At 51.1% G+C, this 27,920-nt stretch overlaps 1 protein-coding gene across 1 annotated transcript; it reads right to left on the reverse strand.

The window, feature by feature from the left end:
• Positions 1-2,345: 2,345 nt before the first annotated feature.
• Positions 2,346-27,524, reverse strand: MUTYH (mutY DNA glycosylase; the record flags this gene model as incomplete). Its single annotated transcript, XM_089668068.1, has 11 exons — positions 27,416-27,524; positions 21,497-21,570; positions 20,096-20,137; positions 19,412-19,483; positions 17,486-17,599; positions 15,316-15,413; positions 15,074-15,218; positions 9,603-9,693; positions 5,162-5,347; positions 4,648-4,793; positions 2,346-2,501 (listed from the first exon to the last, which is right to left on the reverse strand). Coding segments are annotated over exons 1-11 (1,233 nt in total), but the record flags the coding sequence as incomplete, so codon positions are not given.
• Between the last annotated feature and the right edge of the window lie 396 nt (positions 27,525-27,920).

A 27,920-nucleotide genomic window follows, 5' to 3' on the forward strand; every position in this document is an offset into this window, starting at 1 on the left:
CTCCAATCCCCGGCCCGAGGGCCACACTCGGGCCCTCACACAGGGTTAGGGGCGGGTCCTCGATGTGCACAGACTGAGGGTTAGGTCAGTGTCTGCTTCTATCCCCCAACCCCCACCCTGACTCTGTTAGGGGGATCCCGATGTAAGGGGGAGCTCTGATGGGGACCCTGATGTGGGGGAGGGGGGGACACAAATATTGGCAAAGCATACAATGTGGCCTTCATACTGATGTTTTGGGGGCCCGCCTCTGTTCCCGCCGGCACTCAGCATGGGGCCCACTATGACCTGTAATGGGGCCCGGAGCACAGGGGGCTGCATGGTGTCGGGGGGCTTCCATCCTTCTCATATTGCTGCTCACCGATCCTCAGATGTGGCGGCTGCATTCCTTTTCTTTCCTTTATTACTCATCTGGTGATCCAGCCAGTAAGTCTGTTGTTTTTCAACAGAACAAGCTCTCCTGCAAATGTAGCAGTTAGAGGGATGAGACAAACCATCTGCCACTGACGGGTGCTGACAATGATCAGCTTTTTGCTGACAAACCTGTTCCTGTCAGTGAGATCGGCTTCAGTGTGTTAGTGTATCTAAATCTGCTAGTCCACCTAACACTCCCCTCCCCCAGACTGAGAAGCGGCTGTGCCCCCCTGTGCTCCTTCCTCCAGAGTGGGGGCGCTCTAATACAGGAAGTGAGTTACTGGGGGGGTCACCAGGTGATAACAGAAAGGAATGCAGCCGGCCCCCCCCGGGGACCAGCGAGGTGACAGATGACATTGTTGGGGAGAGTGACACCCAGGATGCAGCACCGAGCCCAGGAATCCATCCACTCCCCGGATTCTGCATGCTGCGCGGGATCCCCCCCCGCCAGGCTACGTGTGCAGCGCAACATTCCCAACGCAAGTACAATGACGTCACAGATCTTCCTGACGGGACGGAGAATCGGGATCCACTGAACCAGAACTGTCCAATCTCCTCCTGCAGCCAACAGATCCCTGATACTGTGATCGATTGATCACTATAGAAACCATCCATTGATCGCTATAGAAACCATCCATTGATCGCTATAGAAACCATCCATTGATCGCTATAGAAACCATCCATTGATCGCTATAGAAACCATCCATTGATCACTATAGAAACCATCCATTGATCCCTATAGAAACCATCCATTGATCACTATTAGAAACGATCCATTGATCGCTATTAGAAACGATCCATTGATCACTACTACAAACGATCCATTGATCGCTATTAGAAACCATCCATTGATCGCTATAGAAACCATCCATTGATCGCTATTAGAAACCATCCATTGATCGCTATAGAAACTATCCATTGATCGCTATTAGAAACTATCCATTGATCGCTATAGAAACTATCCATTGATCGCTATAGAAACCATCCATTGATCGCTATTAGAAACCATCCATTGATCGCTATAGAAACCATCCATTGATCGCTACTAGAAACCATCCATTGATCGCTACTAGAAACCATCCATTGATCGCTACTAGAAACCATCCATTGATCGCTACTAGAAACCATCCATTGATCGCTACTAGAAACCATCCATTGATCGCTACTAGAAACCATCCATTGATCGCTACTAGAAACGATCCATTGATCACTATTAGAAACGATCCATTGATCGCTACTAGAAACCATCCATTGATCACTACTACAAACGATCCATTGATCGCTACTAGAAACCATCCATTGATCACGATCAGAAACAATCCATTGATCAGTACTAGAATCCATCCATTGATCACTACTAGAAACGATCCATTGATCACTATTAGAAACGATCCATTGATCACTATTAGAAACGATTCATTGATCACTATTAAAAACGATCCATTGATCGCTACTAGAAACCATCGATTGATCACGATCAGAAACAATCCATTGATCAGTACTAGAATCCATCCATTGATCACTATAGAAACCATCCATTGATCACTATTAGAAATCCTGTGCATGCGCAGCTCATGGTACATTCTCCCCGTGGTGCCTGTGTGCACGGATGAATGAAATCCTGTGCAGGAGTTCGGTCGTCTTGCAGTGGCCAATCAGGATGGCCTAAGACCTGGCACCCAGAAAGAGGTGGGCAGAAGATGCCGGGAGGGAACGCGGATCATTGGGGGTGATCTGCTGAGGTATTTGCAGCTTTCCTTCCACCTTAGTGCAGCAAAAAATTGTAGAGGAGCCTAAACCCAGAACCAGGTCCAATATGCCGGACCTTCAGCCCCTTAAAGGAGAACACCCCCTTAAAGGAGAACACCCCTCTTCATAATCACATCAGAACCGATTCTTATCCCTACTGGTCAGACGTAGGACGCAGCGCTCACCTTCTTCATGGCGGTGGGGACGGCAGAATCCAGGAACTGCTTCCGAGTGACCCAACGAATGGCCGGCTGCTGAGACTTCTCATCCTTCATAGAGAGATCCACAGACAGGAAGTAGACCAGATACGTCTGATTAATGTGGGAGAAGACATGGACAACCTGCAGGAGGAGACACACCCAGATACAATGTAACACACAGCACTGCGGTATATGTCAGAGCTATATACATGTATAATAATAATAGTGTGTGACTGTGGGGGAGGGGACATTAGAGTGTAAGCTCCTCTGGTACAGAGACTGATGGGACTGCGGGGGAGGGGACATTAGAGTGTCAGCTCCTCTGGTACAGAGACTGATGTGACTGTGGGGGAGGGGACATTAGAGTGTAAGCTCCTCTGGTACAGAGACTGATGGGACTGTGGGGGAGGGGACATTAGAGTGTAAGCTCCTCTGGTACAGAGACTGATGTGACTGTGGGGGAGGGGACATTAGAGTGTAAGCTCCTCTGGTACAGAGACTGATGTGACTGTGGGGGAGGGGACATTAGAGTGTAAGCTCCTCTGGTACAGAGACTGATGGGACTGTGGGGGAGGGGACATTAGAGTGTAAGCTCCTCTGGTACAGAGACTGATGTGACTGTGGGGGAGGGGACATTAGAGTGTAAGCTCCTCTGGTACAGAGACTGATGTGACTGTGGGGGAGGGGACATTAGAGTGTAAGCTCCTCTGATACAGAGACTGATGGGACTGTGGGGGAGGGGACATTAGAGTGTAAGCTCCTCTGGTACAGAGACTGATGGGACTGCGGGGGAGGGGACATTAGAGTGTAAGCTCCTCTGGTACAGAGACTGATGTGACTGTGGGGGAGGGGACATTAGAGTGTAAGCTCCTCTGGTACAGAGACTGATGTGACTGTGGGGGAGGGGACATTAGAGTGTAAGCTCCTCTGGTACAGAGACTGATGGGACTGTGGGGGAGGGGACATCAGAGTGTAAGCTCCTCTGTACAGAGACTGATGGGACTGTGGGGGAGGGGACATCAGAGTGTAAGCTCCTCTGTACAGAGACTGATGGGACTGTGGGGGAGGGGACATTAGAGTGTAAGCTCCTCTGGTACAGAGACTGATGTGACTGTGGGGGAGGGGACATTAGAGTGTAAGCTCCTCTGGTGCAGAGACTGATGTGACTGTGGGGGGAGGGGACATTAGAGTGTAAGCTCCTCTGGTGCAGAGACTGATGTGACTGTGGGGGGAGGGGACATTAGAGCGTAAGCTCCTCTGGTACACAGACTGATGTGACTGGGGGGGAGGGGACATTAGAGCGTAAGCTCCTCTGGTACAGAGACTGATGTGACTGTGGGGGAGGGGACATTAGAGGGTAAGCTCCTCTGGTACAGAGACTGATGAGACTGTGGGGGAGGGGACATTAGAGTGTAAGCTCCTCTGGTACAGAGACTGATGGGACTGTGGGGGAGGGGACATTAGAGTGTAAGCTCCTCTGGTACAGAGACTGATGGGACTGTGGGGGAGGGGACATTAGAGTGTAAGCTCCTCTGTATAGAGACTGATGGGACTGTGGGGGAGGGGACATCAGAGTGTAAGCTCCTCTGGTACAGAGACTGATGGGACTGTGGGGGAGGGGACATCAGAGTGTAAGCTCCTCTGGTACAGAGACTGATGGGACTGTGGGGGAGGGGACATCAGAGTGTAAGCTCCTCTGGTACAGAGACTGATGGGACTGTGGGGGAGGGGACATCAGAGTGTAAGCTCCTCTGGTACAGAGACTGATGGGACTGTGGGGGAGGGGACATCAGAGTGTAAGCTCCTCTGGTACAGAGACTGATGGGACTGTGGGGGAGGGGACATCAGATAGTAAGCTCCTCTGTACAGAGACTGATGGGACTGTGGGGGAGGGGACATCAGAGTGTAAGCTCCTCTGTACAGAGACTGATGGGACTGTGGGGGAGGGGACATCAGAGTGTAAGCTCCTCTGTACAGAGACTGATGGGACTGTGGGGGAGGGGACATCAGAGTGTAAGCTCCTCTGTACAGAGACTGGCTCAGTGATCTCTGTACAGCGCTGCGGTATATGTCAGAGATATATACAGAGCTCACAATCTCGTATTTCCAGCACTCTGTGGGGTCAGCGCTCACAGATGGTGACACTGACACTGAGCCATGATGAGGGTCCAAGCATGGGGTGAACAAACTCCATGCAGACGGTACCTTTGGTGGGATATATACAGACCCCCTAGTGCTGCAAGGCAGGATGCGGACCCCATATCCACCACATGGCAGCTTTTCTCACCTCTCCAATGAACTGCAGCTCCTTCCCGGAGATCTCATGACTGGTGGACTCCTGGAGACGGTCCCGTAACCTCTCCCCCCGCTCCTTCTCCGTGCCGTCCTTCTCCAGGAGCATGCTGGGAAACTCCCACATTCCCGCCAGCAGACCTACAAAACCAAACCAGAGGGGAGCATCAATGAGTGGGTGTGTCCGGGAATCCCTCTCCGCTCCGTCTGAAGCCGGGGTACCCAGATCACCAACAAAGGGAAACAGCCGTGCTTCCTGTGTGCAGCCAAGACTTAAAGGGGCCCTCCGAAGGCTGAAATCTGGGCGGAGAGGAGACTGGGAGGTCCACGCCCCAGAGCTGTGCTCCTCCTCTGCTCTCCAATATTCAGGGTGTCATGAAATCCAGGGCGTGCCCTGACACCGACCTACAAATCCATGGAATTATCAGACAATGGAGGATGAGGGGTGTCAGAGCCCGCCCCTTCGTAAACCCCTCCCCCATACCTCTTCACTTGTGCCCGGAGTCTACCTGTGGGAGGTCTCTGTACTAATAAGTACTCCGCCTCCTCGCCCGGCCGTCCTCGCCTCTCCAGTACACAGGTCAGCGTTCGCTCCACCCGGGACGGCTTCCTGGCAGATTTGCGGGGAAAGTTCGCCACGCCCAGAGCGCGGTCCCACAAGTCACATGATGGGAGGCACAGAGCACACGAGGGGACTGCAAGAGAGATGACAGAAGGTCACGCCGGGATATCCTCCAGATCGATCACCTTTTCATGATACGGCCCACACACACCGCAATCTGATCATCCTTCAGTAGCCAGCGTCAGTCATCAATGTATGCGCAGGCCCCTCCCACCAGCCACGATCTGCTTACATTACATTGAGAAGCACAGGGACCCAGTGATGACATAGTGAGTGTCGATGATGAACCATTCTGGAGCGGGAAAATTATAAACGATCTCAGAATTATCTCTGCGATTTTATTTTTCTGTTAGTTCTGCAATATACAATATATATCCACTGATCAGGTGTCAGAGCCACGCCGCCATCTTGGTGCACTCAGTCATTGGGAGCCCAGCTGCCTCCTTTGGGTTCAGATAGCCAGGCTCCTCCATGATGCCCCCCAGCACCACCCACCCACGGCTCTGTGATTGGCCTGCTGGGATATACACTATAATGCCCCAAGTATTGTCCCCGCCCCCCCTATATACACTATATTGCCCCAACTATTGTCCCCGCCCCCCCCCCCCCCCGTATATACACTATATGACCCCAAGTATTGTCCCCCCCCCCCGTATATACACTATATTGCCCCAAGTATTGTCCCCGCCCCCATATATACACTATATTGCCCCAAGTATTGTCCCCGCCCCCCGTATATACACTATATTGCCCCAAGTATTGTCCCCACCCCCCCCCCCCCCGTATATACACTATATGACCCCAAGTATTGTCCCCCCCCCCTATATACACTATATTACCCCAAGTATTGTCCCCCCCCCGTATATACACTATATTGCCCCAAGTATTGTCCCCCCCCCCCCGTTTATACACTATATTACCCCAAGTATTGTCCCCCCCCCGTATATACACTATATTACCCCAAGTATTGTCCCCCCCCCGTATATACACTATATTGCCCCAAGTATTGTCCCCCCCCCCATATATACACTATATTGCCCCAAGTATTGTCCCCGCCCCCTATATACACTATATTACCCCAAGTATTGTCCCCGACCCCCCCCATATACACTATATTGCCCCAAGTATTGTCCCCGCCCCCCCTATATACACTATATTACCCCAAGTATTGTCCCCCCCCCCCTATATACACTATATTACCCCAAGTATTGTCCCCGCCCGTATATACACTATATTACCCCAAGTATTGTCCCCCCCCCCCATATATACACTATATTACCCCAAGTATTGTCCCCACCCCCCATATATACACTATATTACCCCAAGTATTGTCCCCGCCCCCCCTATATACACTATATTGCCCCAAGTATTGTTCCCCCCCCGTATATACACTATATTGCCCCAAGTATTGTCCCCGCCCCCCCCGTATATACACTATATTGCCCCAAGTATTGTCCCCGCCCCCCCCCCCCCCCGTATATACACTATATTGCCCCAAGTATTGTCCCCACCCCCCCATATACACTATATTGCCCCAAGTATTGTCCCCGCCCCCCGTATATACACTATATTACCCCAAGTATTGTCCCCCCCCCGTATATACTCTATATTACCCCAAGTATTGTCCCCGCCCCCCCATATATACACTATATTACCCCAAGTATTGTCCCCACCCCCCCATATACACTATATTGCCCCAAGTATTGTCCCCGCCCCCCCGTATATACACTATATTACCCCAAGTATTGTCCCCGCCCCCCCATATATACACTATATTGCCCCCAGTATTGGGCCACCGGCCTTCCCACGCACATGACCTTTAATGGCCCCCCAGTCTTAGTCCGTAGGATTCAATATTGAGTTGGCCCTCTGTTGAAGTACTACAAGTCCCATCATGCCTCTTGGGAGTATTGCCTGTGGCTGTCAGAGTCTTGCAAGGCCTCATGGGACTTGCAGTTCCTCAACACCTGGGGGGCCATAGTTTGGAGACCCCTGGCCCCAAGTATTGGTCGGCCAGCCTTTCCACACACATGACCTTTAATGGCCCCCCAGTCTCAGTCCATAGGGTTCAATATTGAGTTGGCCCCGCCCTTTGCCTCTTCTGGGAAGGCCCCCCACAAGGTTTAGGAGGGTGTCTATGGGAAGGTTGGACCATTCTTCCAGAAGCACATTTGTCAGGTCAGGCACTGATGTCGGGGGAGGAGGTCTGGCTCGCAGTCTCCGCTCTAATTCATCCCAAAGGTGTTCTATGGGGTTGAGGTCAGGACTCTGTGCAGGACAGTCAAGTTCCTCCACCCCAAACTGGCTCCTCCATGTCTTTATGGACCTTGCTTTGTGCACTGGTGTGCAGTCATGTTGGAACAGGAAGGGGCCATCCCCAAACTCCTCCCACAAAGTTGGGAGCATGAAATTGTCCAAAATGTTGCATTAAGAGTTCCCTTCCCTGGAAGTAGGGGGCCAAGCCCAACCCCTGAAAAACACCCCCACACCATAATCCCCCCTCCACCAAACTTTACACTTGGCACAATGCAGTCAGGCAAGTACCGTTCTCCTGGCAACCGCCAAACCCAGACATGCCCATCGGATTGCCAGACAGAGAAGTGTGATTGGTCCCTCCAGAGAACACGCCTCCTCTGCTCTAAAGTCCAGTGGCGGCGTGCTTTACACCACGGCATCCGACGCTTTGCATTGCACTTGGTGATGGAAGGCTTGGATGCAGCTGCTCGGCCATGGAAACCCATTCCATGAAGCTCTCTACACACTGTTGTTGGGCTCATCTGAAGGCCACACCAAGTTTGGAGGTCTTTAGCTATTGACTCTGCAGACAGTTGGCGACTTCTGCGCACTGTGCGCTTCAGCATGCGCTGACCCCGCCCTGTCATGTGACGTGGCCTACCACTTGGTGGCTGAGTGGCTGTTGTTCCCAGTGGCTTCCACTTTGTTATAATCCCACTAACAGTTGAGCGTGGAATATTTAGTAGCCAGGAAATGTCACGGATGGACTTCTTGCCCAGGTGGCCACCTATCACGGGACCACGCTTGGAGTCACTGAGCTCCTGAGAGCGACCCATTCTTTCACCAATGTTTGTAGAAGCTGTCTGCATGCCTAGGGGCTTGATTGTATACACCTGTGTCCATGGAGGGGATTGGAGCACCTGAATCACATGATATGGAGGGGATTGGAACACCTGAATCACATGATATGGAGGGGATTGGAGCACCTGAATCACATGATATGGAGGGGATTGGAGCACCTGAATCACATGATATGGAGGGGATTGGAACACCTGAATCACATGATATGGAGGGGATTGGAACACCTGAATCACAGGATATGGAGGGGATTGGAGCACCTGAATCACATGATATGGAGGGGATTGGAGCAACTGAATCACATGATATGGAGGGGATTGGAACACCTGAATCACATGATTGGGAGGGGATTGGAACACCTGAATCACGATATGGAGGGGATTGGAGCACCTGAATCACATGATATGGAGGGGATTGGAGCACCTGAATCACATGATATGGAGGGGATTGGAACACCTGAATCACATGATATGGAGGGGATTGGAACACCTGAATCACAGGATATGGAGGGGATTGGAGCACCTGAATCACAGGATATGGAGGGGATTGGAGCAACTGAATCACATGATATGGAGGGGATTGGAACACCTGAATCACATGATTGGGAGGGGATTGGAACACCTGAATCACGATATGGAGGGGATTGGAGCACCTGAATCACATGATATGGAGGGGATTGGAGCACCTGAATCACATGATATGGAGGGGATTGGAACACCTGAATCACATGATATGGAGGGGATTGGAACACCTGAATCACAGGATATGGAGGGGATTGGAGCACCTGAATCACATGATATGGAGGGGATTGGAGCAACTGAATCACATGATATGGAGGGGATTGGAACACCTGAATCACATGATATGGAGGGCATTGGATCACATGATATGGAGGGGATTGGAACACCTTAATCACATGATTGGGAGGGGATTGGAACACCTGAATCACATGATATGGAGGGGATTGGAACACCTGAATCACATGATATGGAGGGGATTGGAACACCTGAATCACATGATATGGAGGGGATTGGAGCACCTGAATCACATGATATGGAGGGGATTGGAACACCTGAATCACATGATATGGAGGGGATTGGAATACCTGAATCACATGATATGGAGGGGACTGGAACACCTGAATCACATGACTGGGAGGGCGGGGCCAATACTTGGGGTATATATAATAGGGATGAATGCGGTTTCGGAGGTCAGCCATCATCGCTCCCACTCACCACATTCCTCGATGTCAGCGGGGATGGAAGGCGGAGTGTCAGCTCTTCTCTTTACAAGTGTACAGACGGCCGATGCGGGGTCTCCCTCCACCTGTAACACACAGAGGAGTCAACGTGTCTCCACACAAAACTGAGCTGTGGAAATGGAGGCGATATCCCCCGACGACACCACGCCATATTCATGCCGCTGGGAGCCCAAAGCTGATGTGCCAATCAGAGCAGAAGGGGGTCAGAGACCCCCATAGACTGAATGCAGCCGGGAGCCTGAAGAAGGCGGAGCTGGGAACCATCGAGAGGAGTTGGAGCGATTCCAGGATATTATTACAGAGCAACCATGTCTATACCGGACCCGGCCACTCCCCCTGGAAGCTGGAAATCACTGTATGGACACTGCTACTACACCTCTACTACACCGCTACTACACTGCTACTACTACTACACCGCTTCTACTACTACTACTACACTGCTACTACTCCACTACTACACCTGTACTACACTGCTTCTACTACACTGCTACTACACCGCTACTACACCTCTACTACACTACTACTACTATTACACTGCTACTACTACTACACTGCTACAACTACTACACCGCTACTACACTACTACTACTACAGTGCTACAACTACTACACTGCTACTACTACTACACCGCTTCTACTACAACTACTACACTGCTTCTACTACACTGCTACTTCACCTCTACTACACTGCTACTACTCCACTACTACACCTGTACTACACTGCTTCTACTACACTGCTACTACACCGCTACTACACCTCTACTACACTGCTACTACACCTCTACTACACTGCTACTACTACTACTACACTGCTACTACTACTACTACTACTACTACTATTACACTGCTACTACTACTACACTGCTACAACTACTACACCGCTACTACACTACTACTACTACAGTGTTACAACTACTACACCGCTACTACACTGCTACTACTACTACACTGCTACTGCTTCTACATTGCTACTACACTGCTACTACTACAGCTCTACCACACCTCTACTACACTGCTTCTACTCCACTACTACACTGCTACAACTACTACACCGCTGCTGCTACTACTACTACTACTACACCGCTACTACACTGCTACTACTACTACACCGCTGCTACTACTACTACTACTACTACTACTACTACACTGCTTCTACATCGCTACTACACTGCTACAACTACTACACCGCTGCTACTACTACTACTACTACACTGCTTCTACATCGCTACTACACTGCTACTACTACTACACTGCTACTACTACTACTACACTGCTACTACTACTACTACACTGCTTCTACATCACTACTACACTGCTTCTACATCGCTACTACACTGCTACTACTACTACACTATTATACACTGCTACTACTACTACACTGCTACTACACTGCTACTACTACTACTACTACTACTATTACACTGCTACTACTACTACACTGCTACAACTACTACACCGCTACTACACTACTACTACTACAGTGCTACAACTACTACACCGCTACTACACTGCTACTACTACTACACTGCTACTGCTTCTACATTGCTACTACACTGCTACTACTACTACACTGCTACTGCTTCTACATTGCTACTACACTGCTACTACTACAGCTCTACCACACCTCTACTACACTGCTTCTACTCCACTACTACACTGCTACAACTACTACACCGCTGCTACTACTACTACTACTACTACTACTACACCGCTACTACACTGCTACTACTACTACACCGCTGCTACTACTACTACTACTACTACTACACTGCTTCTACATCGCTACTACACTGCTACAACTACTACACCGCTGCTACTACTACTACTACTACACTGCTTCTACATCGCTACTACACTGCTACTACTACACCTCTACTCCACTACTACTACACTGCTACTACTACTACACTGCTACTACTACTACTACACTACTTCTACATCACTACTACACTGCTACTACTACTACACTGCTTCTACATCGCTACTACACTGCTACTACTACTACACTATTATACACTGCTACTACTACTACACTGCTACTACACTGCTACTACACCACTTATACACTGCTTCTACACCTCTATTACACTACTACTATTCCACTACTACACCGCTACTACACCTTACTACACCAGTACTACACCTTACTACACTGCTACTACACCTTACTACACTGCTTCTACTCCACTACTACTACACTGCTACTACTACTACACTGCTTCTACATCACTACTACACTGCTACTACTACTACTACACTGCTTCTACACCGCTACTACTACTACACTATTATACACTGCTACTACTACTACACTGCTACTACACCACTTATACATTGCTTCTACACCTCTATTACACTACTACTATACCACTACTACACCACTACTACACCGATACTACACTGCTACTACACCGATACTACACCACTACTACACCTTACTACACTGATACTACACCTTACTACACTGCTACTACACCGCTACTACACTGCTACTACACCGCTACTACACTGCTACTACACCTTACTACACTGCTACTACACCGCTACTACGCTCCTACTACAGAGATCCCACTAGTTTCCGGGTCCTGTGCCGAGTGGCCCTGCTGCACCCAGGAGGTCGGACGCTCGGTGGGGCCCCATACTGAAAGGCTGTTCTCCATACATACAAAGTGTTCTCTGGATGTGGTGGACAGGCTGGGTGGTGATGTCACGCTCACCACCTCATCCAATCAGAGAACACTTTGCATTCATTGACACAATGAAAAGCATTCCCTGAATGGCTCCCGAGCCCAGAGGCCGACCTCCTGTGTTCACAACGTATCAGAGGCTCAGCAGGGGTTCTGGAGATCAGTGTAGTAGCAGTTTAGCAGTGGTGTAGTAGTTGTGTTATGCAGTAGCAGTGTAGTAGCAGTGTGGTAGTTGCGTAGTAGTTGTGTTGTAGCAGTGTAGTAGTGGTGTAGTAGCAGCAATGTAGTAGCTGTGTAGTAGCGGTGTAGTAGTGGTGTAGTAGCAGCAGTGTAGTAGCTGTGTAGTAGCTGTGGTGTAGTAGCGGTGCAGTAGCTGTGTAGTAGCGGTGCAGTAGTTGTGTAGTAGTGGTGTAGTAGCGGTGTAGTAGTTGAGTAGTAGCGGTGTAGTAGTTGTGTAGTAGTGGTGTAGTAGCGGTGTAGTAGTTGAGTAGTAGCGGTGTAGTAGTTGTGTAGTAGCAGTGTAGTAGCAGTGTAGTAGCGGTGTAGTAGCGGTGTAGTAGTTGTGTAGTAGCAGTGTAGTAGTTTTGTAGAAGCAGTGTAGTAGTTGTGTAGTAGCAGTGTAGTAGTTGTGTAGTAACAGTGTAGTAGCAGTGTAGTAGCTGTGGTGTAGTAGCGGTGCAGTAGCTGTGTAGTAGTGGTGTAGTAGCGGTGTAGTAGCTGTGGTGTAGTAGCTGTGGTGTAGTAGTGGTGTAGTAGCTGTGGTGTAGTAGCGGTGCAGTAGCTGTGTAGTAGTGGTGTAGTAGCTGTGGTGTAGTAGCAGTGTAGTAGCGGTGTAGTAGTGGTGTAGTAGCTGTGGTGTAGTAGCGGTGCAGTAGCTGTGTAGTAGTGGTGTAGTAGCGGTGTAGTAGTTGTGTAGTAGTGGTGTAGTAGCTGTGTAGTAGTTGTGTAGTAGTGGTGTAGTAGCTGTGTAGTAGTTGTGTAGTAGTGGTGTAGTAGCTGTGTAGTAGTTGAGTAGTAGTTGTGTAGTAGCAGTGTAGTAGCGGTGTAGTAGCAGTGTAGTAGCGGTGTAGTAGTTGTGTAGTAGCGGTGTAGTAGTTGTGTAGTAGCAGTGTAGTAGTTGTGTAGTAGCAGTGTAGTAGTTGTGTAGTAGCTGTGTAGTAGCTGTATAGTAGTTGTGTAGTAGCAGTGTAGTAGCAGTGTAGTAGTTGTGTAGTAGCTGTGTAGTAGCTGTATAGTAGCTGTGTAGTAGCAGTGTAGTAGTTGTGTAGTAGCTGTGTAGTAGTTGTGTAGTAGCTGTATAGTAGTTGTGTAGTAGCAGTGTAGTAGCAGTGTAGTAGCAGTGTAGTAGCAGTGTAGTAGTTGTGTAGTAGCAGTGTAGTAGTAGCTGTGTAGCAGCAGTGTAGTAGTAGCGGTGTAGTATCAGTGTAGTAATGTGTAGTAGTTGTGTAGTAGCGGTGTAGTAGCTGTGTAGTATCAGTGTAGTAAGGTGTAGTAGTTGTGTAGTAAGGTGTAGTAGTTGTGTAGTAGGGGTGTAGTAGTTGTGTAGTAGGGGTGTAGTAGTTGTGTAGTAGGGGTGTAGTAGCAGTGTAGTAGCGGTGTAGTAGCTGTGTAGTATCAGTGTAGTAAGGTGTAGTAGTTGTGTAGTAGGGGTGTAGTAGTTGTGTAGTAAGATGTAGTAGCAGTGTAGAAGCGGTGTAGTAGCAGTGTAGTAGCAGTGTAGTAGCTGTGTAGTAGCTGTGTAGTAGCTGTGTAGTAGCGGTGTAGTAGCAGTGTAGAAGCGGTGTAGTAGCAGTGTAGTAGTGGTGTAGTAGCTGTGTAGTAGCGGTGTAGTAGCGGTGTAGTAGCAGTGTAGTAGCAGTGTAGAAGCGGTGTAGTAGTGGTGTAGTAGTGGTGTAGTAGTTGTGTAGTAGGGGTGTAGTAGCAGTGTAGTAGTGGTGTAGTAGCGGTGTAGTAGCTGTGTAGTAGCGGTGTAGTAGCAGTGTAGTAGCGGTGTAGTAGCGGTGTAGTAGCAGTGTAGTAGCGGTGTAGTAGCGGTGTAGTAGCGGTGTAGTAGCAGTGTAGTAGCGGTGTAGTAGCTGTGTAGTAGCAGTGTAGTAGCGGTGTAGTAGCAGTGTAGTAGCGGTGTAGTAGCAGTGCTAGAAGGACCCCCCAGGTCTGGTAGACATAGTTGGACGAAGCTGGAACAATATACTACACCTGGAATAGTATCTCTGGATTGGATTGGCTCTTCGGTTGCTCCGCCCCCTTTCCCCCGTGTAGAGAGCGCCCTCAGCATCACACGGACACGCCCAATGTTTCAGCATTAAATTACTATGAAAAGCAAAACTTTTTTTTTTTTAGTGTTGGATGGAGGGGGGAGCCCCCGTCAGGTTTTTATTGCTGTGCCCCCCTAAGGAAAGCCCCTCCCCCCTCTATTTCTCCTGTTGTCCCTTAGAGTCACAGAAAATCCCAATTTTCAGAACAGGAAAAACAGGAATGGGGAGGGGGGGGATCTTCCAATGGGGACACAAGTTCTGGGATTGCCTCACATTGGAGGGATTTCCTCTCACTTCCTGTTTGGCTATGGGACAGGAAGTGCAGGGAAATCTCCCCCTATGGGGACAGAGATGGCAACAAATCTGCCCGGGGTTCTAACCCCCCCCCCCCCTCTTACTCCAAGATGGAAGAAGTTTTTCCATCAGTTCTACTTTCATTGTAGGAGATCTTATACATGTCCTCCTAGCAGCCAATCAGAGAGGAGATGGGGATCCCTCCCTTACCTTCCTATAGGCCCTGCAGTGGCTCTGCAGTGGGCACTCCGAGCACAGCGCTTTCCTGGGGGTGCAGACGGTGGCCCCCAGCTCCATCATGGCCTGGTTGAAGTCTCCGGGTCGTTTGGGGTCCACAAGGCCGTTCGCCCAACTCCTGAGTGAGACAAGAAATTCGATGAGACGGAGAATAATCCGGCAGGAAGGACACACGGGGTGCGGAACGGACGGAGGTCAGGAACCCCGGAACCCACCAGAGAGCGTCGGAGACCGCCGGCGTGGTGAAGTCGGCTCCAACGCATCGCAGCCGGCACAAGACACGCGTGACATTTCCATCCACGACACCCGTCACCTGCGGAGGGGGAGAGCAGACAGACGGGTGTACAACGCATGACACCAGATGTGTGACACCCCTGCCCACTGGGGAACCCCCACCATCAACTGCCACCTGGGGGAACCCCCACTCATCAACTGCCACCTGGGGGAACCCCCACCCATCAACTGCCACCTGGGGGAGACCCCACCTATCAACTGCCATCTGGGGGAACCCCCACCAACTGCCATCTGGGGGAACCCCCACCTATCAACTGCCACCTGGGGGAACCCCCACCTATCAACTGCCACCTGGGGGAACCCCCACCTATCAACTGCCACCTGGGGGAACCCCCACCTATCAACTGCCACCTGGGGGAACCCCCACCTATCAACTGCCACCTGGGGGAACCCCCACCGTCAACTGCCATTCTGCAGCAGCTGGAAGACATAGAAAACACAACCGTGCCCCACTGGGGAACCCCCACCATCAACTGCCATCTGGGGAAACCCCCACCATCAACTGCCACCTGGGGGAACCCCCACCATCAACTGCCACCTGGGGGAACCCCCACCCATCAACTGCCACCTGGGGAAACCCCCACCATCAACTGTCATCTGGGGGAACCCCTACCATCAACTGCCATTCTGCAGCAGCTGGAAGACATAGAAAACACAACCGTGCCCCACTGGGGGAACCCCCACCATCAACTGCCACCTGGGGGAACCCCCACCATCAACTGCCATCTGGGGGAACCCCCACCATCAACTGCCACCTGGGGGAACCCCCACCCATCAACTGCCACCTGGGGAAACCCCCACCATCAACTGCCACCTGGGGGAACCCCCACCATCAACTGTCATCTGGGGGAACCACTACCATCAACTGCCATTCTGCAGCAGCTGGAAGACATAGAAAACACAACCGTGCCCCACTGGGGAACCCCCACCATCAACTGCCACCTGGGGGAACCCCCACCATCAACTGCCATCTGGGGGAACCCCCACCATCAACTGCCACCTGGGGGAACCCCCACCATCAACTGCCATTCTGCAGCAGCTGGAAGACATAGAAAACACAACCGTGCCCCACTGGGGAACCCCCACCCATCAACTGCCACCTGGGGGAACCCCCACCAATCAACTGCCACCTGGGGGAACCCCCACCATCAACTGCCATCTGTGGAAACCCCCACCATCAACCGCCATTCTGCAGCAGCTGGAAGAGTCAGAAAGGCCAGGCCGAAATTCAGAAGGATCATGTGATCCATTAACTGCCACTGACTGCTATAAGAACCAGCTGATATATATATTTTGTCTTTTTCTTGCAGGAGGCAGAAGGGGGCGGGGCTATTTAAAGCTTAAAGTAGAACTCTAGGCAAAACCTTTTTTTTTCCATTTTGGATGGCGTAAGGAAGGGTTAGAACCCCTGTCTGTTCCCCCCCCCCCCCATCTGGGTCCCCATTGGGGAGATTTTCCTTCACTTCCTGTCCCATCACCAAAACAGGAAGTGGGAGTAAATTCCTGCAAATTAAAGGGAATTCCTTGGGGTCCCCCCATGTCACCAGAACTCGTGTCCCCATTGGAATTTCCCCTCTATTACGTTTCTGGGGAAAACCCAAAATTTGGGATTTTCTTTCAGTATCAATGATAATGAGGGACCCAGACAGCAAGAAAAACTGCCGGGGGGTCTCATCCCTCTCCATTCCCAAAAAGTTATTCTGCTTCTATTTTCCCTTCTCAGACCCCGATTCCCCCCCCCCCCCCCCATCGTCGTGATAACGACATTTTTAAATAAAACTTTTCCATTTTGAATACATACTTTAATGCAGACCCTGAGATGTCATCACTGGATCTCTGCGCTTCTCTATGAACATCAACCTAACTGCCCACTTCTGTTTATAGTGGCCCTGTGACCCGCCATGAAGTACCCGAGACCTGAGAGACAACGTCAGCCGCAGGTTCTGCCACCGATAACCCTCAGGGGGGGTTGTGAGCATCGGACTCCTCCTCGGGTCATTCAACCAATTTGTCTTCTCCTGCGGTGTCCCCAATGTCAGGAGGTGACAACGGCAGAAACCGTCTGTTTTGTATGTTATATGCGGATATTACCTGCCCATAAGAGATGGAGGCCACGGCCCCCGCAGTGTATCTGCCCACACCCGGCAACAGGCGCTGCAAATCCTCCGCAGTGCCAGGAATCTTCCCTCCCAACTCCACCACCACCTAGAGGTCAGAGAGAAAATGACACGTTACTGCTGAGGGCTGAGAGATCCATTCATGGCACAGAATATTACATCTTCCATCTGCAGGAGAAGAAGACACAAAGGTTGTCACCGGAACTAGTGTCCCCACTGGAAGGATTCCCTCACTTCCTGTTCCATAGCTACAAGAGAGAGTGAGGGAATCCCTGGTTGTCACCGGAACTAGTGTCCCCACTGGAAGGATTCCCTCACTTCCTGTTCCATAGCTACAAGAGAGAGTGAGGGAATCCCTGGTTGTCACCGGAACTAGTGTCCCCACTGGAAGGATTCCCCTCACTTCCTGTTCCATAGCTACAAGAGAAAGTGAGGGAATCCCACCAAAGTGAGGGAATCCTTGGTTGTCACCGGATCTAGTGTCCCCACTGGAAGGATTCCCTCATTTCCTGTTCCATAGCTACAAGAGAGTGAGGGAATCCCTGGTTGTCACCGGATCTAGTGTCCCCACTGGAAGGATTCCCCTCACTTCCTGTTCCATAGCTACAAGAGAAAGTGAGGGAATCCCACCAAAGTGAGAGAATCCTTGGTTGTCACCGGATCTAGTGTCCCCACTGGAAGGATTCCCTCACTTCCTGTTCCATAGCTACAAGAGAGAGTGAGGGAATCCCTGGTTGTCACCGGAACTAGTGTCCCCACTGGAAGGATCCCCTCACTTCCTGTTCCATAGCTACAAGAGAGAGTGAGGGAATCCCTGGGTGTCACCAGCACTAGTGTCCCCACTGGAAGGATCCCCTCACTTCCTGTTCCATAGCTACAAGAGAGAGTGAGGGAATCCCTGGTTGTCACTGGAACTAGTGTCCCCACTGGAAGGATCCCCTCACTTCCTGTTCCATAGCTACAAGAGAGAGTGAGGGAATCCCTGGTTGTCACTGGAACTAGTGTCCCCACTGGAAGGATCCCCTCACTTCCTGTTCCATAGCTACAAGAGAGAGTGAGGGAATCCCTGGTTGTCACTGGAACTAGTGTCCCCACTGGAAGGATTCCCTCACTTCCTGTTCCATAGCTACAAGAGAGAGTGAGGGAATCCCTGGTTGTCACCGGATCTAGTGTCCCCACTGGAAGGATTCCCTCACTTCCTGTTCCATAGCTACAAGAGAGAGTGAGGGAATCCCACCAAAGTGAGGGAATCCCTGGTTGTCACCGGAACTAGTGTCCCCACTGGAAGGATTCCCTCACTTCCTGTTCCATAGCTACAAGAGAGTGAGGGAATCCCTGGTTGTCACCGGATCTAGTGTCCCCACTGGAAGGATTCCCTTCACTTCCTGTTCCATAGCTACAAGAGAGAGTGAGGGAATCCCACCAAAGTGAGGGAATCCCTGGTTGTCACCGGAACTAGTGTCCCCACTGGAAGAATTCCCTCACTTCCTGTTCCACAGCTACAAGAGAGAGTGATTTTCACTGACTGTAACCTGAATATATAATAAGGAGGCGGGATAGTAGGAGGAGTCAGGGCCCCTTGTAGACAATGTCCCCCATTCATTGGTGCAATGCGATTCCTTGGTGACCGCGGAAATATTTGCGTACTCAAAAAGTTCAGAGTCCGATTCTCCAATGCAGGGTTTTGGGTGTGTGGTGGGGGCGGGGTGATGGGGGAGGGGCATGTTGTCTAATTTCCCATGATGCATCTGAGGCCCAATGCCGGGCTGAGATACTTTATGCTGCTCACGCGGTTCCCTATGAACGTCCTATTGGTCGGGGTGTCAGTGACATCAGAAGGCTGGATCAGCTACAACAGGAATATCTGTGATGATCAGTAACTGAGATCTGTGATACACACCTTCCGCGCTCCTTCCTGCAGCCGCCGACCGCGGGAATAATACCCCAAACCGGACCACGCCTCATTCACCTCCTGGGGGAGGAAACAAGACAAATAGGTGACAACGTTCTCTCCAGTATGCAAATTAGGCCACACATCGGTCTATCCTGTATATCCCACCCCCAGGCCACACATCGGTCTATCCTGTATATCCCGCCCCCAGGCCACACTGCTGTCTATCCTGTATATCCCGCCCCCCAGGCCACACATCGGTCTATCCTGTATATCCCGCCCCCAGGCCACACATCGGTCTATCCTGTATATCCCGCCCCCAGGCCACACATCGGTCTATCCTGTATATCCCGCCCCCAGGCCACACATCGGTCTATCCTGTATATCCCGCCCCCAGGCCACACATCGGTCTATCCTGTATATCCCGCCCCCAGGCCACACATCGGTCTATCCTGTATATCCCGCCCCCAGGCCACACATCGGTCTATCCTGTATATCCCGCCCCCAGGCCACACATCGGTCTATCCTGTATATCCCTCCCCCAGGCCACACATCGGCTTCTCCTGTGTATTCCTGACATCGCCCTTCCTGAAATGACAACACTTTCTCCAGCTCTTGTGAAGCACAATTCCTGTTGTCACCAGACAGGAGGTCCAAAGGAAACATTTCATGGCAACGGAGGATTGGAGTCACCTCTAGAGAAGCCCCGGCGAGGTCCTGTACAGTCGGCCATGTCTGCAGATAGAAGAGCAGAAGGAAGATCGCATGGAGTCTGCACAGAGCTACAATGTGGTCACAGCAAACATGGAGGATTCACACTACAAGGAAGATCCCCGGCAATGACCAACAGTAACACCGACCCTCCCCTCCCTGCCCACCGACCCTCCCCTCCCTGCCCACCGACCCTCCCCTCCCTGCCCACCGACCCTCCCCTCCCTTCCCCGCCCACCGACCCTCCCCTCCCCGTCCACCGACCCTCCCCTCCCCGCCCACCGACCCTCCCTTCCCCGCCCACCGACCCTCCCCTCCCTGTCCACCGACCCTCCCTTCCCCGCCCACCGACCCTCCCCTCCCTGTCCACCGACCCTCCCCTCCCTGCCCAACGGCCCTCCCTGTCCACCGACCCTCCCCTCCCTGCCCACCGGCCCTCCCTGTCCACCGGCCCTCCCTTCCCCGCCCACCGACCCTCCCCGTCCACCGGCCCTCCCTTCCCCGCCCACCGACCCTCCCCTCCCCGCCCACCGACCCTCCCCTCCCCGTCCACCGACCCTCCCTGTCCACCGGCCCTCCCCGCCCACTGGCCCTCCCTTCCCCGCCCACCGACCCTTCCCTCCCACCGACCCTCCCCTCCCCGCCCACCGGCCCTCCCTTCCCCGCCCACCGACCCTCCCTGTCCACCGGCCCTCCCCGCCCACTGGCCCTCCCTTCCCCGCCCACCGACCCTCCCCTCCCCGCCCACCGACCCTCCCCTCCCCGTCCACCGGCCCTCCCTTCCCCGCCCACCGACCCTCCCTGTCCACCGGCCCTCCCCGCCCACTGGCCCTCCCTTCCCCGCCCACCGACCCTCCCCTCCCTGTCCACCGGCCCTCCCCGCCCACCGGCCCTCTCTTTCCCGCCCAGCGGCCCTCCCCGCCCATCAGCCCTCTCCTCCCCGCCCACCGACCCTCCCTTCCCCGCCCAACAGCCCTCCCTTTCCCGCCCCTCCCTGCCCACGACACTCCCCTCCCTGCCCACCAACCCTCTCTTCCCCGCCCTCCCTTTCCCGCCCACCAACCCTCTTTTCCCCACCCACCGGCCCTCCCCTCCATCAGCCTTCCCCTCTCCACCACCAGCCCTCCCCTCCTCCCACGCCGGCCCTCCCACCCCGCCCACCAGTTCTCCCCTCCCTTCCCACCAGCTCTCCACTCTCCCCAACAGCTCTCCCCGCCCCCCACAGTGGCTCTGCCCACTCCACTCACTGGCCCTCCCTTCTCACCCACCATCCCTCCCCCCAACAGCCCTCCCCACCCCCCAGCTGGTCCTCCCCTCTCCCCCACTGGCCCTCCTCTCCCCCCACACTGGCCCTCCCCTGATTCTCCCTTCCCTCCGTCTTACCTTCATCCACTTCTTGTAGTAGTCGATGACTGTGGACACCTGAGTCTGCTGCAGCATCACTTCTGACACCCACACTGCGAGGGGAGGAGTCGGGAATCAAATGCCGCGAATCGCCAGGATGAGACACAACACCCCCCAGTATTTATATGTCACATACCCCCCCCCAATATTTATATGTCACATACCCCCCCCAGTATTTATATGTCACATACCCCCCCCAGTATTTATATGTCACATACCCCCCCCAATATTTATATGTCACATACGCCCCCCAATATTTATATGTCACATACGCCCCCCAATATTTATATGTCACATACGCCCCCCCAGTATTTATATGTCACATACACCCCCCAATATTTATATGTCACATACACCCCCCAATATTTATATATTTATATGTCACATACCCCCCCCCCCAGTATTTATATGTCACATACCCCCCCCAGTATTTATATGTCACATACCCCCCCCAGTATTTATATGTCACATACACCCCCCAATATTTATATGTCACATACACCCCCCAGTATTTATATGTCACATACACCCCCCAGTATTTATATGTCACATACACCCCCCAATATTTATATGTCACATACCCCCCCCAATATTTATATGTCACATACCCCCCCAGTATTTATATGTCACATACACCCCCCAATATTTATATGTCACATACACCCCCCAATATTTTTATATTTATATGTCACATACCCCCCCAGTATTTATATGTCACATACACCCCCCAATATTTATATGTCACATACACCCCCCAATATTTATATATTTATATGTCACATACCCCCCCCCCCCAGTATTTATATGTCACATACCCCCCCCAGTATTTATATGTCACATACACCCCTCAGTATTTATATGTCACATACACCCCCCAATATTTATATATTTATATGTCACATACCCCCCCCCAATATTTATATGTCACATACACCCCCCAGTATTTATATGTCACATACACCCCCCAGTATTTATATGTCACATACACCCCCCAGTATTTATATGTCACATACACCCCCCAATATTTATATATTTATATGTCACATACACCCCCCAGTATTTATATGTCACATACACCCCCCAGTATTTATATGTCACATACACCCCCCAATATTTATATGTCACATACCCCCCCCAATATTTATATGTCACATACCCCCCCAGTATTTATATGTCACATACACCCCCCAATATTTATATGTCATATACACCCCCCAATATTTTTATATTTATATGTCACATACCCCCCCAGTATTTATATGCCACATACACCCCCCAATATTTATATGTCACATACACCCCCCAATATTTATATATTTATATGTCACATACCCCCCCCCCCAGTATTTATATGTCACATACCCCCCCAGTATTTATATGTCACATACACCCCTCAGTATTTATATGTCACATACACCCCCCAATATTTATATATTTATATGTCACATACCCCCCCCCAATATTTATATGTCACATACACCCCCCAGTATTTGTATGTCACATACCCCCCCCAGTATTTGTATGTCACATACCCCCCCCAGTATTTATATGTCACATACCCCCCCCAGTATTTATATGTCACATACACCCCCCAGTATTTATATGTCACATACACCCCCCAATATTTATATGTCACATACACCCCCCAATATTTATATGTCACATACACCCCCCAATATTTATATGTCACATACACCCCCCAATATTTATATATTTATATGTCACATACACCCCCCAATATTTATATGTCACATACACCCCCCAATATTTATATATTTATATGTCACATACCCCCCCAGTATTTATATGTCACATACACCCCCCAATATTTATATGTCACATTACCCCCCCCCAGCATTTATATGGCACATACCCCCCCCCCCAGCATTTATATGGCACATACACCCCCCAATATTTATATGTCACATTACCCCCCCCCAGCATTTATATGGCACATACCCCCCCCCCCCAGCATTTATATGGCACATACACCCCCCAATATTTATATGGCATGCTGGGACTTGTGGGCTCAAAATACCTCAAATCTGATATAATTGTTATACCAGCTGTGTGTGACCCCCCCCCTCCCCCCCCCCCAGGTAATACCGGAGAATATAAATCAATAAATTTCAGAAGTTGTGAAGTGCGGAAGACGCAAAGTATAGGGAAGATATTAGATTGTAAGCTCCCAGGATCAGGCCCCTCCCTCTTAGATTGTAAACTCCCAGGATCAGGCCCTCCCTCTTAGATTGTAAGCTCCCAGGATCAGGCCCCTCCCTCTTAGATTGTAAGCTCCCGGGATCAGCCCCTCCCTCTTAGATTGTAAGCTCCCGGGATCAGGCCCCTCCCTCTTAGATTGTAAGCTCCGGGATCAGGCCCTCCCTCTTAGATTGTAAACTCCCGGGATCAGGCCCTCCCTCTTAGATTGTAAGCTCCCAGGATCAGCCCCTCCCTCCTAGATTGTAAGCTCCCAGGATCAGGGCCCTCCCTCCTAGATTGTAAGCTCCCAGGATCAGGCCCCTCCCTCTTAGATTGTAAGCTCCCAGGATCAGGCCCCTCCCTCTTAGATTGTAAGCTCCCAGGATCAGCCCCCCCCCCCCCCCCTAGATTGTAAGCTCCCAGGATCAGGGCCCTCCCTCTTAGATTGTAAGCTCCCAGGATCAGCCCCTCCCTCCTAGATTGTAAGCTCCCAGGATCAGGCCCTCCCTCTTAGATTGTAAGCTCCCAGGATCAGCCCCTCCCTCCTAGATTGTAAGCTCCCAGGATCAGCCCCTCCCTCCTAGATTGTAAACTCCCAGGATCAGCCCCTCCCTCCTAGATTGTAAACTCCCAGGATCAGCCCCTCCCTCCTAGATTGTAAACTCCCAGGATCAGCCCCTCCCTCCTAGATTGTAAACTCCCAGGATCAGGGCCCTCCCTCTTAGATTGTAAGCTCCCAGGATCAGCCCCTCCCTCCTAGATTGTAAGCTCCCAGGATCAGGGCCCTCCCTCTTAGATTGTAAGCTCCCAGGATCAGGGCCCTCCCTCTTAGATTGTAAGCTCCCAGGATCAGGGCCCTCCTATCCCTCTTGTATTGATCTGTATCGTCTCCCGTTATATTGTACAGCGCTGAGCACACTGTTGGCGCCATAAATCCTGTATAATAATAATCTGGTAACAGGTACACTTGATCCATCACCACATCCCTCGGTGAAGATGCAAATGAAGAAAACAATATATTTATGTGTCACTTCAGGTCCCCTCAGGAAAATACGCTCACACACAAAAAAAGTGTTCTTTTTCATAAAGTCCATTATGTTTTATTCCAAAGTGTACAAATCAGAGATTACCCCATAAAATCAATTTACAAAGAATAACCGATGAAACAATGAGTACAGTGAGCCCCAATGCATCGTCCTAAATCAGAAACAGGATATGACATCATCTAATAGATACGGAACATCGCTGACAATCAAAGTTAGGAAGGTGTCGTACCCCAACGCGTTTCGTCAGATTGGCTTCTTCAAGGGTTCAAAAAAAAAAAAAAAAAAAAAGAATAATGTAAATACAAAAAAACCTCTTAAAGTACATTTGAAAAACAACCAAGTTCCATATACAATGTATTGGTGTTGTTTGTGCTCCCCGCCCCTCCCCTTGTACAGCCGCATATTCTGGATGACCCTCAGTACGGGTATAGAAAGCAATGGTTGCTGAATCTGCACATTGTAATCTTTGTGTGCGGCGGGGTATTTACATTTTCTGCTGCCCTAAAACACAAAAATTTTGCGCCCCCCCAATGAGAGAACGAGAGAGTCAATAAGTGTGTATATGATTCTTTTTCTCTCCCTTTCTTTCTCTTCTCCCCCCCCCTCTCTCTATTCTCTCGCTTCCATCTCTCTCTATTCTCCCCCCCCCTCTCTCTATTCTCTCTCTTCCCCCTCTCCCCCCCCTTGCTCTCTCTCTTCCCCTCTCTCTATTCTCTCCCCCCCCCCCTCTCTCTATTCTCTCTCTTCCATCTCTCTCTATTCTCCCCCCCTCTCTCTATTCTCTCTCTTCCCTCTCTCTCTATTTTCTCTCTTCCCTCTCTCTCTATTCTCCCCCCCTCTCTCTATTCTCTCTTCCCCCCCCTCTCTATTCTCCCCCCCCCTCTCTCTATTCTCTCGCTTCCATCTCTCTCTATTCTCCCCCCCCTCTCTCTATTCTCTCTCTTCCCCCTCTCCCCCCCCTTGCTCTCTCTCTTCCCCCTCTCTCTATTCTCTCCCCCCCCCTCTCTCTATTCTCTCTCTTCCCTCTCTCTCTATTCTCTCTCTTCCCTCTCTCTATTCCCCCCCCCTCTCTCTATTCTCTCTCTTCCCTCTCTATTCTCCCCCCTCTCTCTATTCTCTCTCTTCCATCTCTCTCTATTCTCCCCCCCTCTCTATTTTCTCTATCTTCCCCCCTCTCACTCGTCCTCCCCCCCCCCTCTCTCTCTATTCTCTCCCCCCCTCTCTCTATTTTCTATATCTCCCCCCCCTCTCTCTCTCTTCCTTTCTCTATCTCCCCCTCTCTCTATTCCCTCTCTTCCCCCCCCCCCCTCTATTCTCTCTTCCCTCTTTCTCTATTCTCTCTACATTCTCCCCCCCCCCTCTCTCTCTTCCCCTCTCTATCTCCCCCCTCTCTTCCCCCTCTCTCTATTTTCTCTCCCCCCCCTCTCTCCTTTCTCTCTCTCTTCCCTCTCCTTTCTCTCTCTCTTCCTCTCCTTTCTCTCTCTCTTCCCTCTCCTTTCTCTCTCTCTTCCCTCTCCTTTCTCTCTCTCTTCCCTCTCTTCGGTTCTCAGATCGTATGCAAAACACACACCTGCACCAAGGGCTGCTGATCTCCGGGTAGCAGGAAGGAGGGGGGGGGGGGGGGGGGAGGGGAGGTGTGTGCAGCCCCATATGATCTGTCAGTGCCTGGATGGAGGCAGGGAGATCCCACAGAACACAGCACAGCTCACCTCCTCCGGGCTCTTCTCTCCCTGCTCCAGGCTGTCCCCTGGTCCCGGCTCGTCAGCTGCTGGAGGGAGAGGTACAGGACCATCGCTGTGCAACTGCCCTCCCCCACATCGATCCTCCTCCACTGAAAGAGTACCAAAGGTACCCCTCTGATGGCGGCCCTGCATGGCTCTGTCCGCCGCTGCTCACAAGGTCCCTACTTCCAGGGGCGGTGCCGCGCCCCCTAAAAATTGCCGCCCTAGGCAAACGCCTTGCTTGCCTCGCAGTAGATACGCCCATTTGTGTGACGTCCTCGGTCACACTGGACGCGTGGCATGTAAATCACATGCCACGTTGCACCCTATTACAGCGGTCATATCGGTGCGGTTCCGACGGTTCCATTTCTAATGTAGTCCATGCGTTACTCTTGGTGCGATTTGTATAGATATCTCTGTCAGAGGTCTTGCAAATCGCACCTGAAATCGGCATTTCCCCCGACTTTCTGTAAGTCGCACGATTTCACAGTTGGGTCTGGTGTGACTGAGGTGTAAATTGTATATGGAACTTGGTTGGTTTTCTAATGTACTTTATGAGTTTTTTTTGTGTTCACATTGTTCCCTCTCTTGAACCCCTGAAGAAGCCAATCTGACGAAACGCGTTAGGGTACAACACCTTCCTAAGGTTGATTTTCAGTGGTGCGCTGTATCTATTACATGATGTCATATCCTGTTTCGGATTTAGGAAGATGCATTGGGGCTCACTGTACTGAAGGTTCCATCTGGTATTCTTTGTAAATTGATTTTATGGGGTAATCTCTGATTTGTACACTTTGGAGGAAAACATAATGGAGTTTATGAAGAAGACTTTGTGTGCGTATTCTGCGGGTGAGAAGAGCAGCTGAACCGTCCCGTACATATATTGTTCTCTTCAATGTACAGAGAAGAGAACTATTCCTCGGGCTGCTCACCTGAATACGCTCTGCGATCCGGATCACTCTCCTCAGCGGCCTGGAATAAAATGATCGCAGATATTAATTGCAGTGCTGGAGGAAAACGAACTTTGGCATCATACCTCATAGTATACAATTCTCTTCTATTTAACCACCTCCCGTCCGGCCATTGTATATAAACGGCCGGACGGTGGCATATACACACACACACACATGTGGTTGTGCACATCCGGGTAGGGGGGCGCGCACTGCCCTACCCTCACCGCCATTGGTGGCTACAGCTGTCAATCACTGGGTCCCGGCTGGAGATTCCCCGCTGGCACCCGGAGATCATCAAAGAACACTGACAGGGGAGAGGTCTGTGTGAAAACAACCCAGATCTCTCCCCTTTCGGCGAGGATATGCTGCTTTGTATCTCTGCACAGCATGTCTCCCGAGTACACAGCACACAGGTAACCCTTTGATGGCCCCAGATGTTAACCCCTTCCTGTCCAGTGCCATTAGTACTGGCGTCAGGGCCAGG

This window comes from Staurois parvus, unplaced genomic scaffold (genome assembly GCF_062004578.1).
Source record: "Staurois parvus isolate SC_StPar_1 unplaced genomic scaffold, SC_StPar_1.0 ptg003790l, whole genome shotgun sequence".
Classification (NCBI taxonomy): domain Eukaryota; kingdom Metazoa; phylum Chordata; class Amphibia; order Anura; family Ranidae; genus Staurois; species Staurois parvus.